A 23,639-nucleotide genomic window follows, 5' to 3' on the forward strand; every position below is an offset into this window, starting at 1 on the left:
TGAGAATGTACAAATGTACACGTAACTATCTGATAGTGGTAGGTTCCCAACTATCAGTCATATTCCTGGTGACGTCGACGCGTTGTGAGCTTGTAGATCTGCGATTTTCTCTTTTTATATTACTTTTTAAAATAGTAATTAAAAAGGAATGGTTTTGGACGAACAACGTTTCTACCTGGGCTTTTGCACTGTAAGAAGAATTACAGCTCATATCCACTTACAAGATGGTGCTCCATGAATATTAATGAGATGACAGGAGGGAGGAGGGGCTACAGGTTCATTCATAATGATGTCACTCCGTTATCCCCCGGGTCACATAGTATTTCTTTCTTTTGAAAATACGATAGGGTCGTCTTAGCATCATGTCATATAAGAACTGTGTTCCAAAAAGTAAACAAATCAGCCCGGCAATTCTGTCAGGTATGTGAATGTGACTCTCAGTGTCGTTTATGATATTGAGTTACATTTGATAATGTCTGTTTTTGGAGAAAATGTATTTATTTTCTTACTACTTTGGATACATTTCCATATGAGTAAAATCGCCGGGCTCATTTGTTTATTTTTTGGAACACAGTTCTTATATGACACAATGCTATTGAGAGTTGAGACCAATAGCGGCCTGTAGTGGCAGTGATGTCAGACTTCGGTTCTCTATTAGTATTAGTACCAGTGGTGGACAAAGTACTCAACTTCAATACTTTGAGTCAAAGTATCTACTCAAATATTACTCAACTTACAAGTGAAAGTTGCTCAGTCAAAACTGTACTTGACTTAAAGTACTGGAGTACTTGTGTTTTAAAAAATACTAAAGTTGGCTATTCAAAAGTACATGCTTTAAAAATAAAAACTTAAGTATTGTACAAATTACAAAGTACATGTTATTTTTAATATCAATGCATTTGCTGTATTAAGATAGATAGACATTGAAGGAAAAAAATCTGATTATCCAGAAAGTTTCAACAAGCTCACAACGCGTTGCATCTTGTGAGCTTGTAGATCTGCTAGTTTCACTATATTCACTATTATAAGGCTAAAGTGGTTAATTCATAATGTACTTTTTCCTCCCTAGAAATGTAGTGGAGTCAAAAGTATAATATTTGTCTTTGAATTGTATAAACAAATACTCAAGTAAAGTACATGATACAAAAACAAAAATGTATTTAAGTACAGTACTCAAGTAAATGTACTTTGTTACACTCCACTGATTAGTTCCATTAGTGAAACAAAACCCTTGAATCCCGGATAATTCCTAAACTGTTGACGAATAATTGTCACTTTTATTGTGCAGCTGTACTTTTGTATATTTGAATAAAAAGTAAAGATATATTTTGTGTTTATTTTCTTTTCTTTTCTTTGTTTTATTTGGCCTACAGAGATTATTTAATAACTAAACGTAGGCAGTGAGAGGAGCAGAGATTAAAATGTTTTAAAATCTACATGCATTATGATAATATCTGCTTCATATAGTACTGTATATGGTACTATATTCTGGCAGTGTAGCCTACTAGTAGGCTACTACAGCCTGTTTGTGGGGGGGGGGGTGGCTGGAAAGGAGAGGAAAATGAGAGTAAAAATGTATTCATAATAATTCATAAAAACAAAACAAAGAATCAATCTCATTACAGATTAAATTCAGATGGTTTATTGTGCCACTTTAAAGGGAGGGTAAGTGATTTTCTTTGATTAAAATAAGTGTTAAATAGCACTATATTAGGATAGTACTGATTGCTCATTGCAATAGGCGCTGCGGCAGTGGCTCAGGGGTAGAGTGGCAGGTAGAACAGGCGCATGGGAACAGTGAGGTTCCCAGTTCAATCCCAGGCTTCCCCAGAGTTAGTATCAAAGTGTCCTTGAGCAAGATACTGAACCCCTAAATGCTCCCCATTGAGCAGGTTGGTGCCTTGCATGGTTTCCTCTGCCATCAATGTATGGGTGAATGAATGTAATGCACAATCTATGTAAAGCACTTTGGATAAAAGCGCTGTATACATTTATCATATATTGCTATAGAGTGGTTGTTCAGAAACAGTCTCCATGTCTCTCCAGCTCTTTATGAGAATGCATTTTCAGGTCTGGATACCAATTTTATCCAATCAGAATAGAGAACTCAGTCAGGATACAGATTAAACAAGTTAAATTGGAAGTGATGACACAAATGAGCAGACAAACATTGGCACTGGAACACTATAAAATGAAGCTGATAAATGTGGGTACTCTCTCCTGATTGGCTGAAATGTTGTCACCCACCTGAAAATGTGTAAATCAAAGAGCTGGAGAGATAAGGTGACTCCTGTTACCGAACAAACACTCTATAGCAATGATTACTATCAGAATATAGTGCTTTAACCTTTTAACAATAAAAATCATTTTTGTTTGAACCAAAACATATATCACTTACCCTACCTTTAATGACTTTCAATAATAATAATAATAGCCTAATAAGAATAACAATTTATTATCGTTATCATTATCATTATTATTATTCATATTATTCTTATCGATTATTATCATTATTATGATCATTATTATTATTCCAGCATACAATCCAGTTCCAGACCGCCTTCATTTCCCAGAATGCCTCAGTGCAGCCCCAGCCAGTAGATGGTGGCCAGGGTAATTAACCAGCTGAGAGGAGAGACAGTCAGACAGACAATGTGAAGCAGCAGAGGTTTACTAAATAATAAAAAATGTCTCAAACTAAACCATTACTTGCACCAAGTGATGCTGAAAACGTCCGGAAAAGATCCACGGCAGGCAGTTCAGGTGAGACTAAAGACATTAAACTCTGAAATGTTAACTCTTAATTATCTCCTAGACTATAATGTGGGACATTTATCCTAAGCAATTTTCTAGCCCTGATGCATGACAGTCATGGATTAACTTCAACCTGGTGTTTGCACTTTCTCTATTTACGGCCCGTACATCTACATAAACGTTCAGATTTCAAATGTATAGTGCTTACCCCATGGCCACAAATGTTACAATTATGTACGGGCCCTCAAAAGTTCCCGTATCTACCGTATTGTTCAATAAAAAGCATTTTAATCCGATTAGTGGTCGTTTTCCTCATAGTTATAATGTATCAGAGTGCAGTACACAGAAACATGACTGTCAGGCTAACTTCTTTTAGGTAATTGTCTAAAGTTTTCCAGATGCTTCTTTAAAAGTGTTTGTCAATGTTTCTATAAATGTGTTTGTGTTTATAATTGGCTGGTATTTCAAATCTGTCTGTACTCAGGATTAATTCAAATCACCTGTCTGTGATTCAGTGGTGGAAAGTAACGAAGTACATGTTCTCAAGTACTGTACTTAACTACATTATTAGGTACTTTTACTTTAGTGGAGTATTTCCAATCTTCAATACTTTATACTTCTTCTCCACTACATCTCAAAGGCAGATATTGTACTTTCTACTCCACTCCAATTATTGGAAAACTTTAGTTACTTTGTAGATTTAGATTATTATTACAAAACATACATTATAATGTATATTGTAATACTGCTATTTTCATTTCATTTGAAAACTTGTGAAATGGGACCTTCTGCATAATGACTACTTTTTACTTTTGGTACTTTAATGTTGATACCAATACTTTTGTACATTTACTCAAGTACATTTTGAATTCCGGACTTGTAACAGAGTATTTCTACATTGCAGTATTGATACTTTTACTTAAGTAAAATATCTGAGTAATTTTATAAAAGGGTACATTTTTGGTCGCTACATAAAAAATTTGTTTTTGTTGGAGTTCAATTACATTTCCCTTGTGGATAGATCACTAGGCTACTATCAGTGGTGGAAAAAATCAATACTGCAATGTAGAAATACTCTGTTACAAGTAAGTCTGGAATAAAAGAATACTTGAGTAAAAGTACAAAAGTGTTGGCATCAAAATGTACTTAAAGTACCAAAAGTAGAAAGTACTCATTATGCAGAATGTCCCGTTTCACAAGTTTTCAAATGTATAAAATGTTTAACAAATGCTTTGAAAATGGCAGATCTACAAGCTCACAATGTCATTGTGAGCTTGTAGATCTGCTATTTTCAAATGGCCAAAATGTATATAGGGCTGAAGTGGTTAACATTATGTTTTGTAATAATCAAAATAAATAAAAAGTAACTAGTAACTAAAGTTTTCAAATAATTGTAGTGGAGTAAAAATATTTGCCTCTGACATGAACAATTTTGAGAACCACTGGTAGGCTATTTGTCAGCCAGGATTTGTACTTGCACCAATGTTTTTTTTTTAATGTGGTCAGTCACAGACAGGAGACTACATTCCATATGACCATCAGCAGGTTCATGTTAGTCACAGATGTTTTCCCAGGACAGTTACGGCGCATCAGGTTTGGACTGGATGTCACAATACCAGTCACCACTACAGCACTTTGGTTTTTATTATCTTCACTGTGTGTGTGTCAGTCACCTAAGGGCTGTCCATAAGATGTGTGTGCGAGGACTACAAAGGCTAAAAGAAGGGCAAAACAATTAATGAAATATTGTTCTGTGTCTGACATTATTGGCACTTAATATGGAAAAGACGCTGTCACCTACTCATAACTGTATGGTAGTCTGCTTATGTCTAGTGTATATAGACAACTGATCATGATCTTGCATTGCATCTTTTTCACTCTGATATGTTTGGATTTTGACGTGATTTATGTCTTAAACTGAAAATAATGTCCATACACTAGTTGTGAGGGAGAGAGAGAGGCCTGCAGTGCAGATTCAGTAATGTCCTAGCCTCGGAAACCCATGCAATTTTTTTTGTTACAAAGTAATGCCCAAGCCAAGAGCTAAGGCATCGGCAAAATGTTGTTCAGTTCACTGAACAAAGTGAGCTTGAACTGAAATCGCTTGTTCGGTCAGTGTCTGTGATAATTGGTGCTGTCCGTATTGCTGTCAAGAATTGCTGAACAAGAACTAAAACAGAGTAACAGACTGTTACAAGCTGGTAAAGAAGGCCGGTCGGTGCTAAAGTGGATGGCGTGAAGAAGGTCGGCGGAGGAGAGAACAGGGATGGCAGATCTAAATTACAAGCTCACAACCCCTTCTATTTTCAAAATATTTATCTGTGGAACCGAGTCAAACAAAATGTAATGCCTCAACTCCTACAATTCCAAGTGCTTGTCAGGGAGGGGGGTCCCCTGTTCAAATATGATTATTTTGGGGGGTCCCAAGTTCAAATATGATTATTTTGGGGGGTCCCAAGTTCAAATATGATTATTTTGGGGGGGGTTGTTCCCTGAAAAGGTTGAGGACCACTGCCGTAGCAACTTAATTATACTGACTTTGTCGTTTGCATGGATACTGTTTCTACTGTCGTCTGTGTATTATTTCACTAACACTGTACAGTGCGTTACTGTGCTATGTTGTTGATACTGTATTGCAGGGGTCTTAAATGTTTTTTTCAGGCTAAGGACCCCTTAGCTGAGAGAGAGATGAAGCAGGGATCCCCCCCACACTACATATTGTATAAAATTGATTTGCAGAGAATGCAAGACCGCTCGTCCCAACACATTCTTTGTTTATTTGTTTACACATTATCTTTTCTATTATACAGGTATATATGTTTGATTCATGTTCAAGTGTATTTTCAGACATTTAACCCTCAATACTTTGTAAACTTGAGTGACCATAGGCTCTGTATTTGGTCTGCTCTTTTTCCCTTTACACCAGTGGTTTTCAACCCTTTTCATAGTCATTATTTATTCTGCATTTGAGCCACAGACCACCGTTTGATGAGATTTAGTCTCTCAGACCCCAAAAACCAAATGGACCCATACAGGTCTATTTGGTTTGATTTTACTTTACACTCTCAAGAGTTAAAGATCTAATAAGGGTCCATTTGGTTACCAACTCCATCATTTAGCTGTGGACCACCTGGAACCCCCTCAAGGACCACTGGTGGTCCCCGGACCACTGGTTGAAAACCACTGCTCTACACCAAAACTCTAAAAACAAACCCCTCTTGATTCCTCATGTTCCTCAGAGCACCATGGGGAGCCTGAACAGCATCAGCGGTATCCGCGGCGACGTCACTCAGACCTGGCCGTAGCGGAGACGCCCTCCCCGGGCGCTCGTCACTCGGACGCCGGGCACCACTACTGCACCTACTCACCCAAAGGTCTGCTGGTGGTACCTCAAGGTGAGACCACCTCTCTCTGTACCTATTCACCTAAAGGTCTGCTTGTGGTACCTCGAGGTGAGGCCACCTCTCTCTGTACCTATTCTATTCACCTAAAGGTCTGCTGGTGGTACCTCGAGGTGAGGCCACCTCTCTCTGGACCTATTCTATTCACCTAAAGGTCTGCTGGTGGTACCTCGAGGTGAGGTTAAGTTTAGGAATAAGGTTAGGTTTAGGCATTGTTCCGTTCCGAGGTCGCCGGATTTGACCCGGGGCGAGCGTGTTTTGGGCCGAGCGTTATTGTTTTAGTTTAAAGCATCCATTTCACAACTTAAAGGTAGGGTAAGTGATATTTTTTGGTTAAAACAAAAAGTATTTTGTTAAAAGGTTAAAATACTATATTCTGATAGTAATCATTGCTATAGAGTGTTTTTTCAGTAACGGATGTCTCCCTGTCTCTCCAGCTCTTTAATAAACAGAAAATAAAATTTTCGGTAGGTGTCCAAATCTCAGCCAATCAGGAGAAAGTACCCATTTTTAAGCTTAATTTGTATAGTGTTCCAGTTCCAATTCCAATTTTGTCTGCTCATTTCTTAGTGTCATCACTTCCAATTTCACTTGTTTAATCTCTATCCTGATTGAGTTCTCTGTCCTGATTGGATAAAATTGGAAATGAAACGAAAATGCATTTTCTGTTTAATAAAGAGGTGGAGAGACAAGGAGACTCCTTTTACTGAACAAACACTCTATAGCAATGAGTACTATCAGAATATAGAGCTATTTAACACTTATTTTAACCAAAGCAAATCACTTACCCTACCTTTAATGGTCACAATACTTTGAAAATACATTGTGATAATGTAACATCCATTAGTAGACTTTTTGGTGACAAGCTTTTTGAGGGTATTAGTGAAAGTATAAAGTAAAAAACGGCTTTAAAACAGCAGTTACGCAATCAATCAATACGCCATGTCACGAATCACGATATCCAAAATCCCAGATAATGTCTATCCTTAAGTCACAATATAGATATAATATCGATATGTTGCCCGGTCCTACTTGGACCGGGCAATATCTTGTGAGTGCTGTGACATTGTGTATTTATTCTGAGTGATGTGACGTCCATTGCAGCTCACTCGGGGACCTCGGCCCGCTCCACGCCGTCACAATATGCTGAGGAGGGCTGGCATGAGGGCACCTCCAAGACCACCATCAGAGCCGAGAACGAGGTGGAGGCCATGAGAGAGGCCAACAACTACAGGGTAACTGCTGTACAATATGCTGACGTGAATATTCTATGTCAGTCAGACAACTCTTGGATTGAATTAACCCTTTAAGACCGGGAAGGCATCAGTGTCTTTTTAAGATTTCTTTGGCTTTTCAAAAATAGCAGATATACAAGCTCATAGCGCGGCACCGAGTGCCCGTTGGGAATTCATGTCCTTCCAGTTATGCAGAGTACTCCTAGGTTCACTTGTTGTTTTGTGTTCTGTGTGTGTGTGTGTGTGTGTGTGTGTTTACTACTCCCTCCTGTCGTGACTGACTGACAGTGTGACTGAGTTCTTGTTGTCTTAGTCTAGTCTTCTTTGTCTTGTCCTTTTGTTTTTCTCTTGTCGCCTTCTCTTCTCTTTCTTCGGACTGCGCCCCGGGCCAGTGTAATAACTGGATGGGGGGGGCACTACAAATCCTGAACCTATCAACCTATAATACCCGTTGTCAGGGTACTCAACTCTGTCTTTACATGTCTGAACTTTGTTTTCCTCCCAGTTTGGTTTCAGGAAGTGGAAGGGTCATGTGACTGAAAGACCCATGGAGAACCGGTCCGCCGTGGTCAAAGAACTCTACTGTGATGTGAACATGGTGAAACCTCAAGCAGGTCCATCTGGCTTCCTTCTTTATTCATTTTATGTTGCTTAAACAATGCAAAATCTGAATTATTGATTGAAAAGTGACAACATAAATGACTAATACACTTACTTTATTAACCACAAGCTTTTTTTAAACAATTGTTTAAATTTAAAAAATCTAAAATAGATCTTCAACCTCAGCTTTATCAGGTTGCAGATGTGCTATTTTTGAGTATAGCCAACGTATAGAATAGGCCTTCCTACAGTCATAATCTCAGCCTAGTTAATAATCATTCATAATTTGTCTGTACAGGTTCCGTGGTCACCTTTGGAAACATAGTCTATGTGTTTTTGTTTGGATGGTGGGTCTCCCTGTTCTACTTGCTGCTTTGCCCTCTGATGTTCCTGACCATCTGCGGAGCTCCTTATGGTAACGTTATGTTTACACATACCACTTAAACCCTATATGGTTGACCGGAGGATCTCAGTCCTCTTTTCTTCGTGTATGTAAAGCGACTTTGGGTACTTATAATATAGCTAAAATGGTTTTAAAGATACATCGCATCTACTGTATGTTTACATGTTCACTTATTTGTGTTTTTTGGAACATAATAATAATAATAAAAAATCATTTTGGCTTTTTAGGCTTAATGTTTGTAAACGAGCCCAAAAGGCTTGTTCACGAACGATGTGATGAGTTGTGAGCTTGTAGATCGGCTGTTTCCGTTATTTGTTTGAAAATATATGAACATTTTTCAACAAACATTATTATGCAACAAATCTCAAATAATTGGCGATGAAAAGCTGATTGCAAATATGCTTTTTTTCCTCTTTTCTTTTCCCAGGGAAATTGTGTTGGAAGTTGACCTTTTACTTTATATGGCCGTTTGGGAAGTCCATACAGAGGGTAAGATTATACATGGTCCGTAATCTATACAGTGTATTAGTTGTTTTGACACAAGTTCTTTCATATTTTATTTTAGTTTGATTTGGCCGCATGGATGATATCGTTGCTGTCGGGCAGAATCCTCTTGTCTCAATATTCTAACTTTTTGTGTTTTTTTTTGTTGTAAATTAACGACCCTCTTGATCACACTACAGCTTTTGCTACGTTCACATTTTAATCCTGAATAGTTACAGTTTTGGACATATGAGGTTTCTACCCGACAGAGATTATATGCTAATAGTTCTATTTTTTTAACTTTGATGTACTCCTCCTAGCGGGGGGACCAGATCCACACAGAAGTGGTCAGACAGAGACGTCTTATGACCTTGATGATGCTTTATTGTGAAAGATTGTGAGATTTGATTGAATGGCTTTACAGCCAGATGGAGATGTTTTGAGGACAACACAAGGTCAGATATTGTCCATATTTCACAGGTTTGTCGAGAGTCCCGGTCTGAAGACATGTCAGCTGGCCAATTTTTAATCATAGTCATAATAACAACCGCCTACTGGCGAGTGGTGACAGGAACTTATAGTCCCTTAAGGCAGGTACAGACTGCAGGATATTTGGTCCGATAATGCTGTCGGCGACCTTTTTTGGCGCTCGCCGACAAAACCTCCCGATCTGACGCAGATCGGCCTTTGATCGGCGAGATAATGCTCGCTGTGTGTGAAAGGCTCAGCGACACGATCTAGCCGCGATTATCCGCTCTGCGATGGCTTTCCGACCGTTTTCAGATAACTACCCTGTTAGATATTCAGCTATGTCGCCGACTAGACATCTCACAGTATCATACAGTATGAAAGGGGTCTGCGAGGAGATCAGCGCCACAGCCAATGAGAGCACATTACAGCCACCGTGGCTATGGAAGGTCGTGGACCTGACCACAACAAACAGATCCCCCGCATTGTTACTGTCCAGTCCTGTATTAAGTTAAACATTATTATAAAACAGAATGAGAGTGAGCGAGCGTGCTCGAAGGGGGCTGTTTATTTGAGACTATTGCACAGAGATAGATAGAGAGAGAGAGAGAGACACACACAGAGAGCGAGCTGTGTGTGTGTGTGTTGCCAGATTTTGCGAGAGAAATACGCAACCAGGTTTGTGAAAACAAGCCCAACAAGCGACTATGCATGAAGCCTATATACAAATACATTGGATACTTGAAAATAGACGATCTACGAGCTCACGTTGTATTAAAAGAAGAAATCTTGGGGGGGAATTTGTTTTGGAAATATTTTCCAAATCCACGCAGATCTTGTATGGGGGTCTATGGCACAACATATTTTCAGAAGGGGGAGGTCTGCGCCTCTGCGGACAAATATTAATTTGGGGGTCCTTGCCATGAAAATTTGAGAACAACTGGTTCAAACAACATTAGGAAACAAGGCCAAAAAAGCAACTACACTTTCAAGCAACTTTACAGAAAAACAATCCCAAAGTCGCTTATAATAAGCGGACATGGCAACTCTGTCACTGACTGCTTCTGCGCACTTGACGTGCGAGAGAGAGAGAGAGAGGGAGATCGAGGGGCATATCACGGGATACGTCGATTAAAATGAATTGGAATAAACACAAATGTATGTATTGGGTCTGACTCTGGAGATCCTCCATCCTAGTGAACTATCCTACAGTGTGTAATCCCTGGTCGGGGATCAATCTATAGTGTGAAAACCACAACGATATATGACAGCCGATTTCAAGAAATAAACTCCTGCAGTGTGTAATGCTTAACGATCAGATGACCCCCCGACCACTTTAAGGTCCTGCAGTCTGTACCTGCCCTTATACTAGTAGGTTAAAGACCTTGATTTGAAGCTTGACGTTTTCTGGCGTAGTGAATTTACACAGCAGTCTGCTGCTCCTTCATGCAGAATACAAAGGTTAAGGTTTGTAATCATGTTGTGCGCCATGGTAACTGCACAGCATCCTGACATGCTCGACTGTGTGATCGTCGTTCGTCGTTTTAATTTGTGTTTTTTGTGATAATGCAAAAAAGAAAAGCAAAAGGATGCAGGAAGATCTGCATTTGGGATAGACGGATTATCCTGAATATACATTTAACAGGATACGAGGTGGTATTAGTTGGATTACTTTACATCATTTAAATCTAATCTTTCCTTTCTCTTCTGCTACTTTGTGTGGACAGGAGTTCCCAAACAGCAGTGCGATCGAGGCGGAGGAGGAGGTGGACACTGAAGACAAAGAAGACCTCGGCAGGGTGAAGGACTCCACACCCGTCACACCCATCTCGGTGTCTTCGCCTGTCCACCTGGAGGTCCCCATCGAAATCCCTGTCCCCCCGCCGCCCCAGGAAAAGAAACCCTGCTCTGATCACTGGGTGAGGAAAACCATCAAGATGTAAATGCTTTTCCAGAACATTTAGCATTAAAAATGGATGCTGTCAGTTCTCTATACAGAGATAAACCTCTATTGATCCCTGGATGTATTAGTCAGAAATGTAAACGGCACGAGGTACAGTCAGACATTAAGGCTAAAAGGATGACAAAAAAAGGATGGCAAAAAAGTCCTGGGACTTGTTTCCATTGCGGTCCTCCATTCAATTAATCAACATGGCATACAAAAATTGTGTGTGGTGTCACTCACTTTGGGGAAGTAGTTAGACAGGTATGAGGGTATTGAGGGCACTGTCTCTTTGACCATCTTAAATACCAATCCCAGTGATTTTTGCTTAACCCTGTCTTCTACCCTGATCCATAGCAAACTAACAAAGTGTGTTGGAATTAAGTGGATCACGGGCTTAAGGCCGAGAAGTAGTCGTACTCGTATCAGTTTGTTTTGGGAGTCTGAAGCTTAGTTTTTAGTGACATGAGATGCAGGAGAACCAAGAGGTGCAAGCCATAATCAAAATGGCAACTTATACAACTGGTCATCCATCCTAGTGTCGATTCAGTACCGCGGTGTGGCTGTTGTCGGGCTATCCGGTGCTGGTCGTGGTCCACTCTCTGGTTTGCATCATCTCCTGGCTCCTGGTCTTCACCATTCCTGTGGCCAAGATGAACGCCCGCACCCTGGCCACCGTGCTCCTCATGCCCCCGGAAGACATCCACATCCACACGCCCAAAAACGTACGTGTTGCTTTCCTGAAATATCTGCAGTTTAAACCATTAAGACCTGAGGCCGATTCTAGATATGCCTTCTAAATCAGCAGTTCTCAAGCTTTTTCGTGCCCCCAAGGACCCCCAAAATGATATGTATTTGGCTGCGGACCCCCATCTGAAAATGTTTTGTGCTAGGGACCCCCCCCCACCAGAAGAGAAGATTTGTGTTAAAAAATACTTTCAAGACGCTTCAAAAATAGCAGATGTAGAAGCTGTGAGCTTGTAGATCTGCTATTTTTCAGAACCACTGTTCTAAACCGCTGTTCTAAATTCTGCTTTCCCCGTTTTAATGGGTTAATATATAATCAAGGCAAAGGAAAATATTTCCCCTTTATTTATACTATTTGAACGTGGCCAACCCAATTTTCTTTTCATCTTCTCTTCGCTGTTGAAAATGTGATGATAAAGGGTCAGTTTTCAATTGGTATGTGACTTTGTAAAATGAGTGTCATGCGTTTTCTGTTGCAGCTCCATGGATGTGAAACCAAGGTGATCCTGTGCTGCTACCGTGCCTTTAATGTGTACTATTACAAATACACGTTTCAGGGAATCCACATGTTCGCTCTCAGTATCCTTTTAAACTGATATATGGGCTCATTTTAACACTGGTGGACTACATTTCAGCAAATCACAGTACAGGCCCTATCTTGCGCGCCGCCTTACCCCTTATGCTAGTTCAAATAGCTGATCTACAAGATCACAATGTGTCGATGTATATCAGCCATTTTTATGATTTTAAAATGTTTTTCAAAATCGTAAAAAAATGCTTTAAAGTTTTGGCATATGGTAGTGCGCAAGATAGGGCCCTGTGTCTATGGACTTGGACAATGAATCATGGTGGTTCTTCCTGGCTACAGATCCAACAAATACTGAACCGGCTGCTTTAAATCTAAAAATTACATTTTGTATGGAACCAGCTAGAGTCAATCCAATCAGCATTAGCCGTTGTATTTTCCATATCTGTATACTTTCATTGTCCATGGCTATATCATGGCTATTTCCCCACCCCCACATCAAGTCAAATAAACGGAGCAGAAAGCACTACAATGAATGCATTACTAATGAACTTGTATACCATGACTGAATGCACAGTCAAGCTACAATCAGTACTGTGTAATCAGTCTTTAGTCCATAACTCCACTGTCCTGCAGACATGCTGCTTCTGGTAGTGGTGACACTGATAATTGGGTACATGGATCGTGGCAATGTTTATACGAGTTCAGAGATGAAGTTTGCCACAGCCATCTGTTCCATCATCCCTCTTTCCTACTTCATTGGAATGGGCATTGCCAGGTAAAGTCTTCTAACACTGGATTTTTGTGTCTGATCCCGATACATCTACTCTGTTAAAAAAATTCGGGGGCCACGGCCCCAACCAATCTCCTGGATTCTGACAGTCCAATGTTGGCATCCCTGTGCTAGTGTTTGCTGCTAACTTGCAGGAGCTATTAAAAAGCTCCATGATCCGCCACTATACTGGAAAAAAAGAAAATAATTGGTCCAGTGGAGTGAACAGAGTTGTCACAATCGCAAAACAATCTGGCCGGCCGGAAGTGGAACCTAAGACAAAAAAAAAGACCATCTCCGGTTTACTTCCTGTATCTGCGTGAAGTAGGTGGCCGCCTTTTTAGGAGACTGAAAGCAGGTTGGAGTGTATTAATTCCAATGGAAGAGTGAACGTGAACACAGCTTCTGAACAGCCTCATGGTCACTAAACGAAATATTGGACCCGATCGTCACAAGCCACACAATATTCCCAAGATTTTCATACAAAAAGTTTTGAGAGACAAATCAGGAGAAAATCTACTTTATCGACCTTTCTCTTTCCCAGAAACACTCTTGCAGGATCTAGCACCAGTAAACAGAGGACGTTCCAGGGGGTCCCAAGCAAAAGTAGTTAATATAGCATCACAATAATTTTAACCACTTTAACCATTATTTTATACTTACACTCGTAAAATGTTTGCAAAACTTTAATATAATATTATTTTAACTCAAATCTTTGCTTCTGGTGGTCCCTGGCACAATATATTTTTAAGACGGGGGGTCAAAGGACAAATTTTGGGGGTCCTTCACATGAAAAAGTTAGTTATTGAGGGCTATGTTTGGGGGGGTCTGGGATATTGGGTCAAACTGGTTGGTTGAGGAGGAAAGGACTGTCTGGTCTACCAGGTCATCATAATAGATCTGTGGCACCCCCCAGAGGTGGTAGCTGGAACTGGCATGTAAGGGCCTTTTATGTGCTCCCTCTGCCTTTTTCACAAAATGCCAAAATAAAAACCTCCAGAACTGCAGGGTTTTATTACTTTCTCTGATTTTTAAAGCTGGAGTTATGCTCTTGAAATGATAAAGGCTGAGATGAGAGAATATCTATGTAGTCAGTCAGTATCATGTATTTAATCAATCTGGGAACACAGCGCCAAATGAAAAGGAAAAACAGCGCCCTCTGCTGTTTTTGACTAAACGCAGAGCAGAATCTGTTCTTGAGAGATTAGTATTTAATTAACAGGAGCATCTCTCCACATAGATTTATTTTATGCCAGGGACCCCAAAAGAGAAGTTTTTTTTTTAAATATTCAATTAAGGTTTTCGAAACTAGAAGATCGGCTATCAGCAATTCACCTATAATTACATAGAGAGGGATGTTCTAGTATAGGGTTGCAGTGAATAAACCGCTCATTACAAAGACATGCACATTTAAGAAGGATGAGGCTGTCGGGGCACTGTCAGGCACCCGGAACCATTGGCACGCAAACTGACACTGTGGGAGCAAACTCGGGTCAAAGCCAGGAAAGGCAAGAGGCACACCACCTATGTACAGTAGATGCACTGTGGTGCGACAGCTTGGCTAACAACACAGTGTAGAGCTCAAGACCCTGATGCTAGATGGGACTCCTGAATCGCTGCCCTCCACACTCTCCTGAGTTGGTGTTGGCTAGACCGCACTCTCACATCGCATAGCACATAAGAGTTCAGTGGGGGCAAAAATCATATATGCACTGGTCTACAGAGATGTGTGGAAAAAGTTACATGGTCAGAGGTGTCATCCGTCATCATATTTTCCACGTGTGTGCGAGTGCATGTGTGCCATACACCAAGAGAACACATGGATTACAGTTGAGTTCTCACATGGTGGCTCGTGGTGACCCAACACCTTAAGACATTTTTTGTTGTTTTTTCCGTGTGTGTGTGTGTGTGTGTCCCAGCCTTTCTGCACAGAGTAGCTTTGCCGTGGGGGCGGTGGTCAACGCCACCTTTGGTTCCATCACAGAGATGACCTTCTATATCACGGCTCTCCTCCAGGGCCACAACGCCGGCACCAAGTGTTTCGAAGAGATCGTCAAGGCTGCCCTCACTGGCACCCTGCTGGGATGTATCCTCTTCATCCCTGTGAGTATCTGATGATGATGATGATAATGATGGGCAGGTTAGATCACTACTCGACACTACATCACACTTTGTTAGTGGTACTAAACCTGTAAAGTGAAACAAACTGGTGGAGCTGTTTGGCTCTCTACTGGGTGGTACTTCTGTGTTCTTCAGTGCTGTTTAACTTTAGATCATGAAATTGGGACTCTGGGTGGAAACGGCAGGAAGATGATTTCTGACTAAATTTGATCTCAGCATTTTGACATCTCTAGCAATGACAGACAGACGATGATGCTCCATTGAAGGGTAACTTCTCAAAGATGTATTTATGGAGTACAGTAGATAATGATACAGTATGCCGTTTGGGTTAGTAATGCGGCTAATCTGCTAGTGGTGCATCCAGCCTGTCTTGATTCCTGAGCCGTCGGTCAGTTCTTATTTCCTTTTTTTTTGTCGTTATGCCAATGAATTCCTCCCCACCCACTTGCTGTGTTGTCACTGCTGTTGTATCCTACTGACTCACCTGCCAGTGAGGAGCCCCCACCGGGAGGACATAGAGCCTTCGTTCGTTTTACTCCTCCCCCAGCCATGACTGAATGCACAGTCACAGCCCGTAGGAGTACGTGCAATGACACTTATCACCCTCCTCCCCGCCCGGCTTCCCTCCTCCAAAAACGGGCCAATTGTGTTCGTGTAGATACTCGACAAAGCCGGATGCACCACGGTGGATTCGAACCCACAACCTCTGCGGTGGTGGGCAGGCACTTTACCATCTATGAACAATTTTGATAGGATTTGTGTTCTCTCATGCTCTGTTCATGTTGACTGTTTTGTGTTATCTCATGCTCTCTTCATGTTGACTGTGTGTGTCCAGGGGATCTGTATGATCATTGGGGGCATTAAACACAGAGAACAACGCTTCAACAGCCGCTCGGCTGGTGTGAGCTCAGCGCTACTCTTCATATCTGTAGGAGGTATGTACGTATCTCAAACTATATTGCCACCAACAGATCTATAGGAGGCATGTACACATGTTCTCAAGCTGTAACACCATATGTTATGTAGTTTTGTTTTCTCTAGGTGTGTTTAATTTGATTAGATAATGTTGGTTTCTCTTGGTGTGTTTGACGATGAGGTGTAATGTTGTTTTTCTGTAATGTTTAATACCTAGATGTTGTTACCTTAATGTCTTTCTCTAGGTGTGTTTAATGCTGTTGTTTTTCTCTAGGTGTGTTTAATGCTGTTGTTTTTCTCTAGATGTGTTTAATGTTGTCTTTCTACAGGTGTGTTCGCTCCCACTCTGTTCTCCAAGAGCTACGGTAATCTGATCTGTGATGAATGTACCAGCGTCCCTGGAAACACCACGGCACCCTTTATGTGCAAGGACTGTCATTATGACATGGTAGGCTACCATCACAGCGCGTTCTTTTTGGTACTTGTCAAAAACTTGTTTTCAGGTAGGGAGAGTGCAGTCCTAGTTTGTTACTGGCTATAAGATGAGCTGAGAAAAGGTTTTGCAGTATCAACTCTTTGACTGCCAGAAATTAAACATAATTTGCTCAGCCACTGCCAGCGTAGTGTTTTCACTAACTTTTGAAAAATCTAAGGGGGGATCATCCACTCCATAGATGTGGGCAGTTGAATGTAGGTTGTTTTTGCCAAAAAGCAACAGACGGAGAGAAAGCATTTTTTCCAAATCGAATAACAAGCGATCACGTGATTTGCTGCTGCATTCTGTTCCGTAGCTTTGACATTTGGATCAAAATGGTTGAATTGTTCCCTCTGTTAACACATTGGGTGCCAAAACCGTATATATACGGTTTTGCGCATACTAACGTTGAGTGCCAAAACCGTATATATACGGTTTTTGAAAAATTTTATACGTTTTTTTTATTTTTTTTTTTTTTTTTCCTTCACAGCAACAGGAAATATCACTCCTACAAGATTTAGACTCCAATCCACCTCCTGGTTAACTTATGACTTCAAAAACCTGTATCTCGGCTCCTGTGCACTTTTTTTTTTTACAATGTTAATTTAACTATTTTCAACTGGCTGCAACTATGGAATGGATTTCCGAATGTTTTAAATTTTTTCCCCCCGATTGTACGAGACCTGTATGTGTGTAATGAGGGGATCACCGTGAGGACGGTGATCACTGAAAATATTTTGTGACTACTTGAAAAAGGTTCAAAATGTTTAAAAAGTCCTGGCACTCAAAGTATAATATTTTAATAAACCTCTGGCACCCAATGTGTTAAGATTATACCTGCATGACTCTCACAGTCCATATATTTCAGTGTAATTGTTTTTTCCTTTAAATTATGAAGCTTGGCTGCATCGCTTGTATGATTTATGTAAATTTTGTTTTTGTTGACAGTCTCAAGCAAGCCAGCCATGGGTTCTATCTCACATAGAGTAAGTACAGTACTTCTAGAAGATGTCAGCACTTTGAGAAGTGAATGGAAGAACAAAACATTGGCAAGGCAGTTGTATTTGTATTGCACATTTCTACAGCAAGGCAATTCAACGTGCTTTACACAGAATATCAAACAAAGGAAACACAAAATTAACATTACAGTGTCTCAAAGGTAGCAACAATCAGAAAGGTCTCTAGTTGTGTTTTAAAAGAAATAAGAGCAGCAGCAGACCTGCAGTTTTCTGGGAGTTTGTTCCAGGTATGTGGAGCATAAAAACTAAATGCTGCTTTTACACGTCTATTTTGGGTTTTAGGGACTGAAAGCAGGCCTTTCCCAGATGACCTGAGAGATATTCTGAATGGTTCATGATATCGTACTGTAAAACTTTATAGAACAACAGTAGTATTTTGAAATCAATTATTTGACATACAGGGAGCCAGTGTAAGGATTTAAGAACTAGAGTGATATGCTCCACTGTCTTGGTATTTGTAAGGACTCAAGCAGCAGCGTTCTGAATCAACTGCAGTCGTCTGATAGATTTTTTAGAGAGACCTGTAAAGAGATATTGGGTCAAATATCTCTTGTGTTCCTCCAGGCCGTTGGTCTACACCATCGCAGTGATGCTACCCGCTGCGTACCTGATCGGCCTCATCTTCACGCTGAAGACCCACTCCCACATCTACGACATCCACATCAGCGATGGCCAAGGAGGCCAAGGTCCTGGTCAGTACCCAAAAGAGGGCACGACAAACGGCAAGGTCACCACTGACCATTTGAAGACAGACAACGCAAGCATTAATAGTACCATTACTTCTACTACCACCAGCCATGGAACAGGTGTGTGTGTGGGGGCGGTGTTTGCGTGCATGCACACGTGCTCGTGAGTCTCGGGGAGTGAGGAAGCGACCTTTACTCCGTGCATGCGCTGCTTGGGAGTTTGTGTTCCTGCATGCAAGCGTGTGACAGGGAGGAGGGAGAGTGGACCTTAAGGCACTGTTGCCAGATTTTGAGAGAGAAATAAGCAGCCAGGTCTGACAACAAGCCCCAAAAGAAGCGACTAGGGCTAGGCTACATGGGCACTTTAAAGTTTAAACCAATATATACATTGGCTATTTGAAAATAGCCAATGTATTTTCAAAAAGATATATAATAATATATATGTATATATATATATGTGTATGCATGTATGCATGCATGCATGCAGCGCAAAATTATAACAAACCTTGCACTTGCCCAAAAGAACAGATCTACCAGCTACTGGTCTCAGGCTTTGGTGTGTGTTTGTGTTTCCCGGCAGGCCACCATGTGGTCCACTGGTCCCGGTGGAGAGCGCTGTCCGTGCTGATCGTGGCCACGCTGCTGATGGCCGCCTGTGCTGACCTCACCACGGAGAACATCCAGCCCATCCTGAATAACCCCTTCATCAACCAGGTTCACATGAACAGTGACACATGGATCAAAGTTCTCAGTCGCCACGACTGATTTCAGTCATTTGGATTCCATAGAACAGTGGTTCTCAAACTTTTTCATGTCAAGGACCCCCAAAATGATATGTAAATATCAAAATATGTTGTTACAAACTTCCAGGGACCCCCCAGAAGCAAAGATTTGAGTTACAAATGTTGGCTTTAAAAGTTTTCACGATTTTTCAAAAATGGCAGATCTACAAGCTCATCATACTGTAGCTCAGTGCCGCGCTATGAGCTTGTAGATCTGCTATTTTTGAATAGCCAAGAAATATAAAATATGGTTAAAATGATTGTGACACTATATTAACTAATTTAGCTGGACCCCTGGGGGTCCCCGGACCCCACTTTGAGAACCAATGCCATAGAAGCCAGCATGTCTTCTATGGAAGCATGTTGCGCAGCGAAAGTAGCGTCACAGACGCATTGAGGGCTTGCAGATGGGCTACTTTCGCTTATTATTTTAAGATTAGAGCCTACGCGCTACGAGATTGTAGATCTGCTATTTTTTTTTTAAATCATGAACATTTGTGCAGGTCTTTGAATATATATATTTTTAATCGAACATTTGTAACTCAAATCTTTGCTTCATGGGGGTCCGCGGCCAAATACATATCTAAAACATTTTTCTAAATCCTAACGGTATGTTGCTATATCATTGATGCTTCAACCTTTCCATATGTATTTGGCCGCGAACCCCCCATCTCAAAATATTGTTCCAGGGACCCCCAGAAGCAAAGATTTGAGTTACAAATGTTTGCTTTTAAAAAAATATATATATATTCAAATATTTGCACAAATTGTCCAAGATTTTTCACAAAAATAGCAGATCTACAAGCTCATAGCGCGGCACTTAGTGCCGCACTATGAGCTTGTATATCTGCTATTTTTTAATGGCCAAAGAAATCTTAAAATGACACGATATACGTTCCCGGTCTTAATGGATGAATTGAACGATGTCCTCATGTTTTCAGTACTTCATCGGTGTGACGGTCCTGGCCATGGTGCCTGAGCTCCCTGAGATCGTCAACGGGATCCAGTTCGCCCTGCAAAACAACATCAGCTTGAGGTAAGAGCTGCTGTATCATGGCCGCAGTACACTGGTGCTGGTTGCCACTCATTTTGTAAGCCAATCACAAGCAAACGGTTAAGGAATCTCAAACCACCCTCTGTGACGCTCATTGACTCATGAGATCATTTGTACCTAATAAACCCATTCAATCCGAGAACGCACCTGTGTCATTTTAGATGTCTTTGGCTATTCAAAAATAGCAGATATAAAGCTCATAGCGCGGCACCGAGTGCCGTGCTATGAGCTTGTAAATCTGCTATTTTTGAAAAAATCGTGAAAAAAATCTAATCTTTGAATACATATTTTTTTAAGCGAACATTTGTAAAATATTTTGTTCCAGGGACCTCCAGAAGGAAAGATTTGAGTTAAAAATGTTGTTTAGAAAAATATATGCATTCAAAGATTTGCACAAATAGCAGATCTACAAGCTCGTAGCGTGAAACAGAGCTTGTGGATCTGCTATTTTTTAATAGCCAAAGTATAAAATAATGGTTATAGCTCAAATCTGAAATGACACTGATGTGTTCCCGGATTGAATGGGTTAAGGAAAGCGGCCTTGTGTAGCACCACCATGAGGTCGATTAGGAAAAATACATAATACAGAAAACACCATATTTGGACTTCCATGTGAACTTCTATCACTTGAACTTGTTTTGTTTTCAGCCTTGAAGTGGGCAGCTGTATCGCTGTGCAGGTGTGCATGATTCAGATCCCTCTGCTCATCCTCTTCAATTCCATCTACGTAAGTTTTCAATGAACATCAAGCAACGTCCCGTTTTTTAAGGCTCAGGCTTTAGGTCTGTTAGTAGAAGTGTGTCTCTGACTTGGGTGACTCTTATTTTGCAGGACGTGGGATTCGTCCTGGTGTTCAGTGACATCCATCTGTGGGCCAGCATCTTCAGCGTCATCGTGGTCAACTACATCTTCATGGATGGGAAATGTGACTACTTTCAGGGTAAAGAAATGAAAAGAACATGATTCACACACACACACACACACACACACACACACACACATTTTTTTTTTTACTCAAATCTTTGCTTCTGGGGGTCCCTGGAACAAAATATTTTCAGATGTGGGTCTGTGGCCAAATGCATATCATTTTGGGAGGTCCTTGACATGAAAATGTTTTAAGAACCACTGATATATAGCGACATAATTTTTGTTTAACTGTTAGGATTTAGAAGACATTTGTAAAATTCCCAGAAGCAATAAGATTTGAGTTACAAATGTTCGCTTAAAACATATATGTATATTAAAAGATTTGCACAAATTTTCCAAAATAGCAAATCTACAATCTCATAGCACGGCACTTGGCTATTTTTTAATAGCCAAAGGAATCAAAAAATGACACGCAGAAGCGTTCCCGGTCTTAATGGGTTAAGAAAAAAGACAAAAAGTTAGAACCTGGAGATGGGAGGTTTCTGCCCCGACAGCAACGATATAATAACCTTGGTATTGACCATCGGTTGTGTTTCGCCCTCAGGAACGGCTCTGGTGGTGGTCTACCTCATCCTCCTGGCTCTGTACTTCTTCGCCCCGTCTCCTCGCTCATGTTGACACCCTCGCTGTCCCACGACCTGTTCTGTTCTAAAGATGCATTATTCAGTGGTATCTCCAAGGACCAGTGGTACCTGCACAGCTAACCATATGACCCATGCACCCACACTGTAAGAAGAACATGCATGTGATGGTACTAATTGTGCATTTGGTCAGTCCTTCTGGTCAACTCTGAGTATTATCATGTGACCCAAGTCGTATTTAGCAGGTGTTTGCTTGTTTTGAGTGTTCCGTGTATCATGTGAACGAACGGTACCGACGACATCGCTCACTGCAAGATGTAAAGAAGGAAGCCAGGCATAAACCGTGTGTATGTGTTGAAAGCCTCAAATCTTGTTTGTAGTCTAATTGAAACTCCCAATTTTGACATTGTTGTGTCACGGACTCACGGACAGATATGTTTTATATCAAGACAAAATGTTTTTGTTATACAGGGTTGGTAACGGTCATATTGTAATGTCTGTACTTCTAAAGCTGCTGTCTGGTTTATATCACACTGCTGGACTTAAAGATATTCAACTACCAACATTGTATGCTCTGTGTGTGTGTGTGTGTGTGTGTGTGTGTGGTGGGGTGAAACAAAAATCTGTGTGGTTGGGGGGGGGGGGGGGGGGTGAAACCAAAAATCTATCAACTGTTTATTTTTATTGACTCAACTCAAAACACATCCACAAATACAGCTCAACATCTGAGTTTCCCATTTTAAGACTGTTTTGACACAAAGTGAGGGTTTGGAGTCTGTGAAAAAGCAACGTAGCGTTAAAAACATGGCGGCTGTGATGTCATGCACACAGGAAGCTTGGGCAGAAGGGGAGGGGGTTTAACCCATTTAGACCTGGAAAGAATCTGTCATTTTTGTAAAAAGAAAAGTTTTAAAAAAAGTATGTATGTAAAAAAAAAAAATGATCCGGCCAAATACAATTTTGGGGGTCCTTGACATGAAATCACTGGTTCTCAAACTTTTTCGTAAGTGTTTCAGAAAACTGTTAGGATTTAAAAGACATCTGTAGAATCGACCTCGGGTCTTGATGGGTCAAAGGGACATTTTGCTGATCTTGAACCCTAGATCCCATTGTAAACGTCGTTTCACACATGGACCAATGGGAAGTTTGAAGTCTTATCTTCACAAAGTGTGCATATATATCGCCTCTGTCGGGTGGAAACCTCATATGTCCAAAACTGTTACTTTTCAGGATTCAAATGCAAAAGTAGCAGATCTACAAGCTCAACACGTCGTTTCACGCCATGTTTCGAGCTTGTAGATCTGCTACTTTTTTAAAGATCTTTTTTTTGGCTTTTATATTGATGGGACAGTAGGTTGACAGGAAATGGGGAGAGAGATCCCGCGACAGCCAGGTGCCCAGACGGTTACGCCAACCGCCTGGGCCTGCTACTTTTAATGCTTTTGTGTGACGCTGTAGTATTATCAAGTAGGGCGTTAATTTACAAAAAAACTAAATTAAAGTTAAAATATGGAGATAACAGGTTTCTGCCCGACAGCGACTGTTAGGGATGGGCAATATTATCGATATCACGATAAATCGCGATATTTTATTTCGCGATACTGTATCGCGATACTGTATCGCGATACTGTATACTGTATCGCTTTTTCAGATACAGGCTTTATGAAAAACATTCAAAGAACCTATCACAGATCTGCAGCTACTCAATATGTAGTGTATATATAAACAATATGTAGTTGTGATATATG

At 40.7% G+C, this 23,639-nt stretch overlaps 1 protein-coding gene across 1 annotated transcript; it reads left to right on the plus strand.

The window, feature by feature from the left end:
* Window positions 1-4,316: 4,316 nt before the first annotated feature.
* Window positions 4,317-22,240, plus strand: cax1 (cation/H+ exchanger protein 1; the record flags this gene model as incomplete). Its single annotated transcript, XM_080421197.1, has 21 exons — window positions 4,317-4,347; window positions 5,994-6,149; window positions 6,248-6,268; window positions 7,260-7,390; window positions 7,896-8,004; window positions 8,289-8,405; window positions 8,821-8,882; window positions 11,072-11,263; window positions 11,826-12,011; window positions 12,513-12,612; window positions 13,196-13,337; window positions 15,251-15,434; window positions 16,288-16,387; window positions 16,697-16,815; window positions 17,791-17,828; window positions 18,426-18,553; window positions 19,128-19,261; window positions 20,271-20,365; window positions 21,032-21,110; window positions 21,215-21,323; window positions 21,855-22,240. 21 exons carry the CDS (start codon window positions 4,317-4,319, stop codon window positions 21,926-21,928), a joined length of 2,307 nt encoding a protein of 768 aa, XP_080277323.1. The 3' UTR covers window positions 21,929-22,240.
* Window positions 22,241-23,639: the final 1,399 nt, after the last annotated feature.

The sequence above is a fragment of the Gymnoscopelus braueri genome (assembly GCF_963280865.1).
Source record: "Gymnoscopelus braueri genome assembly, chromosome: 23".
NCBI lineage: Eukaryota > Metazoa > Chordata > Actinopteri > Myctophiformes > Myctophidae > Gymnoscopelus > Gymnoscopelus braueri.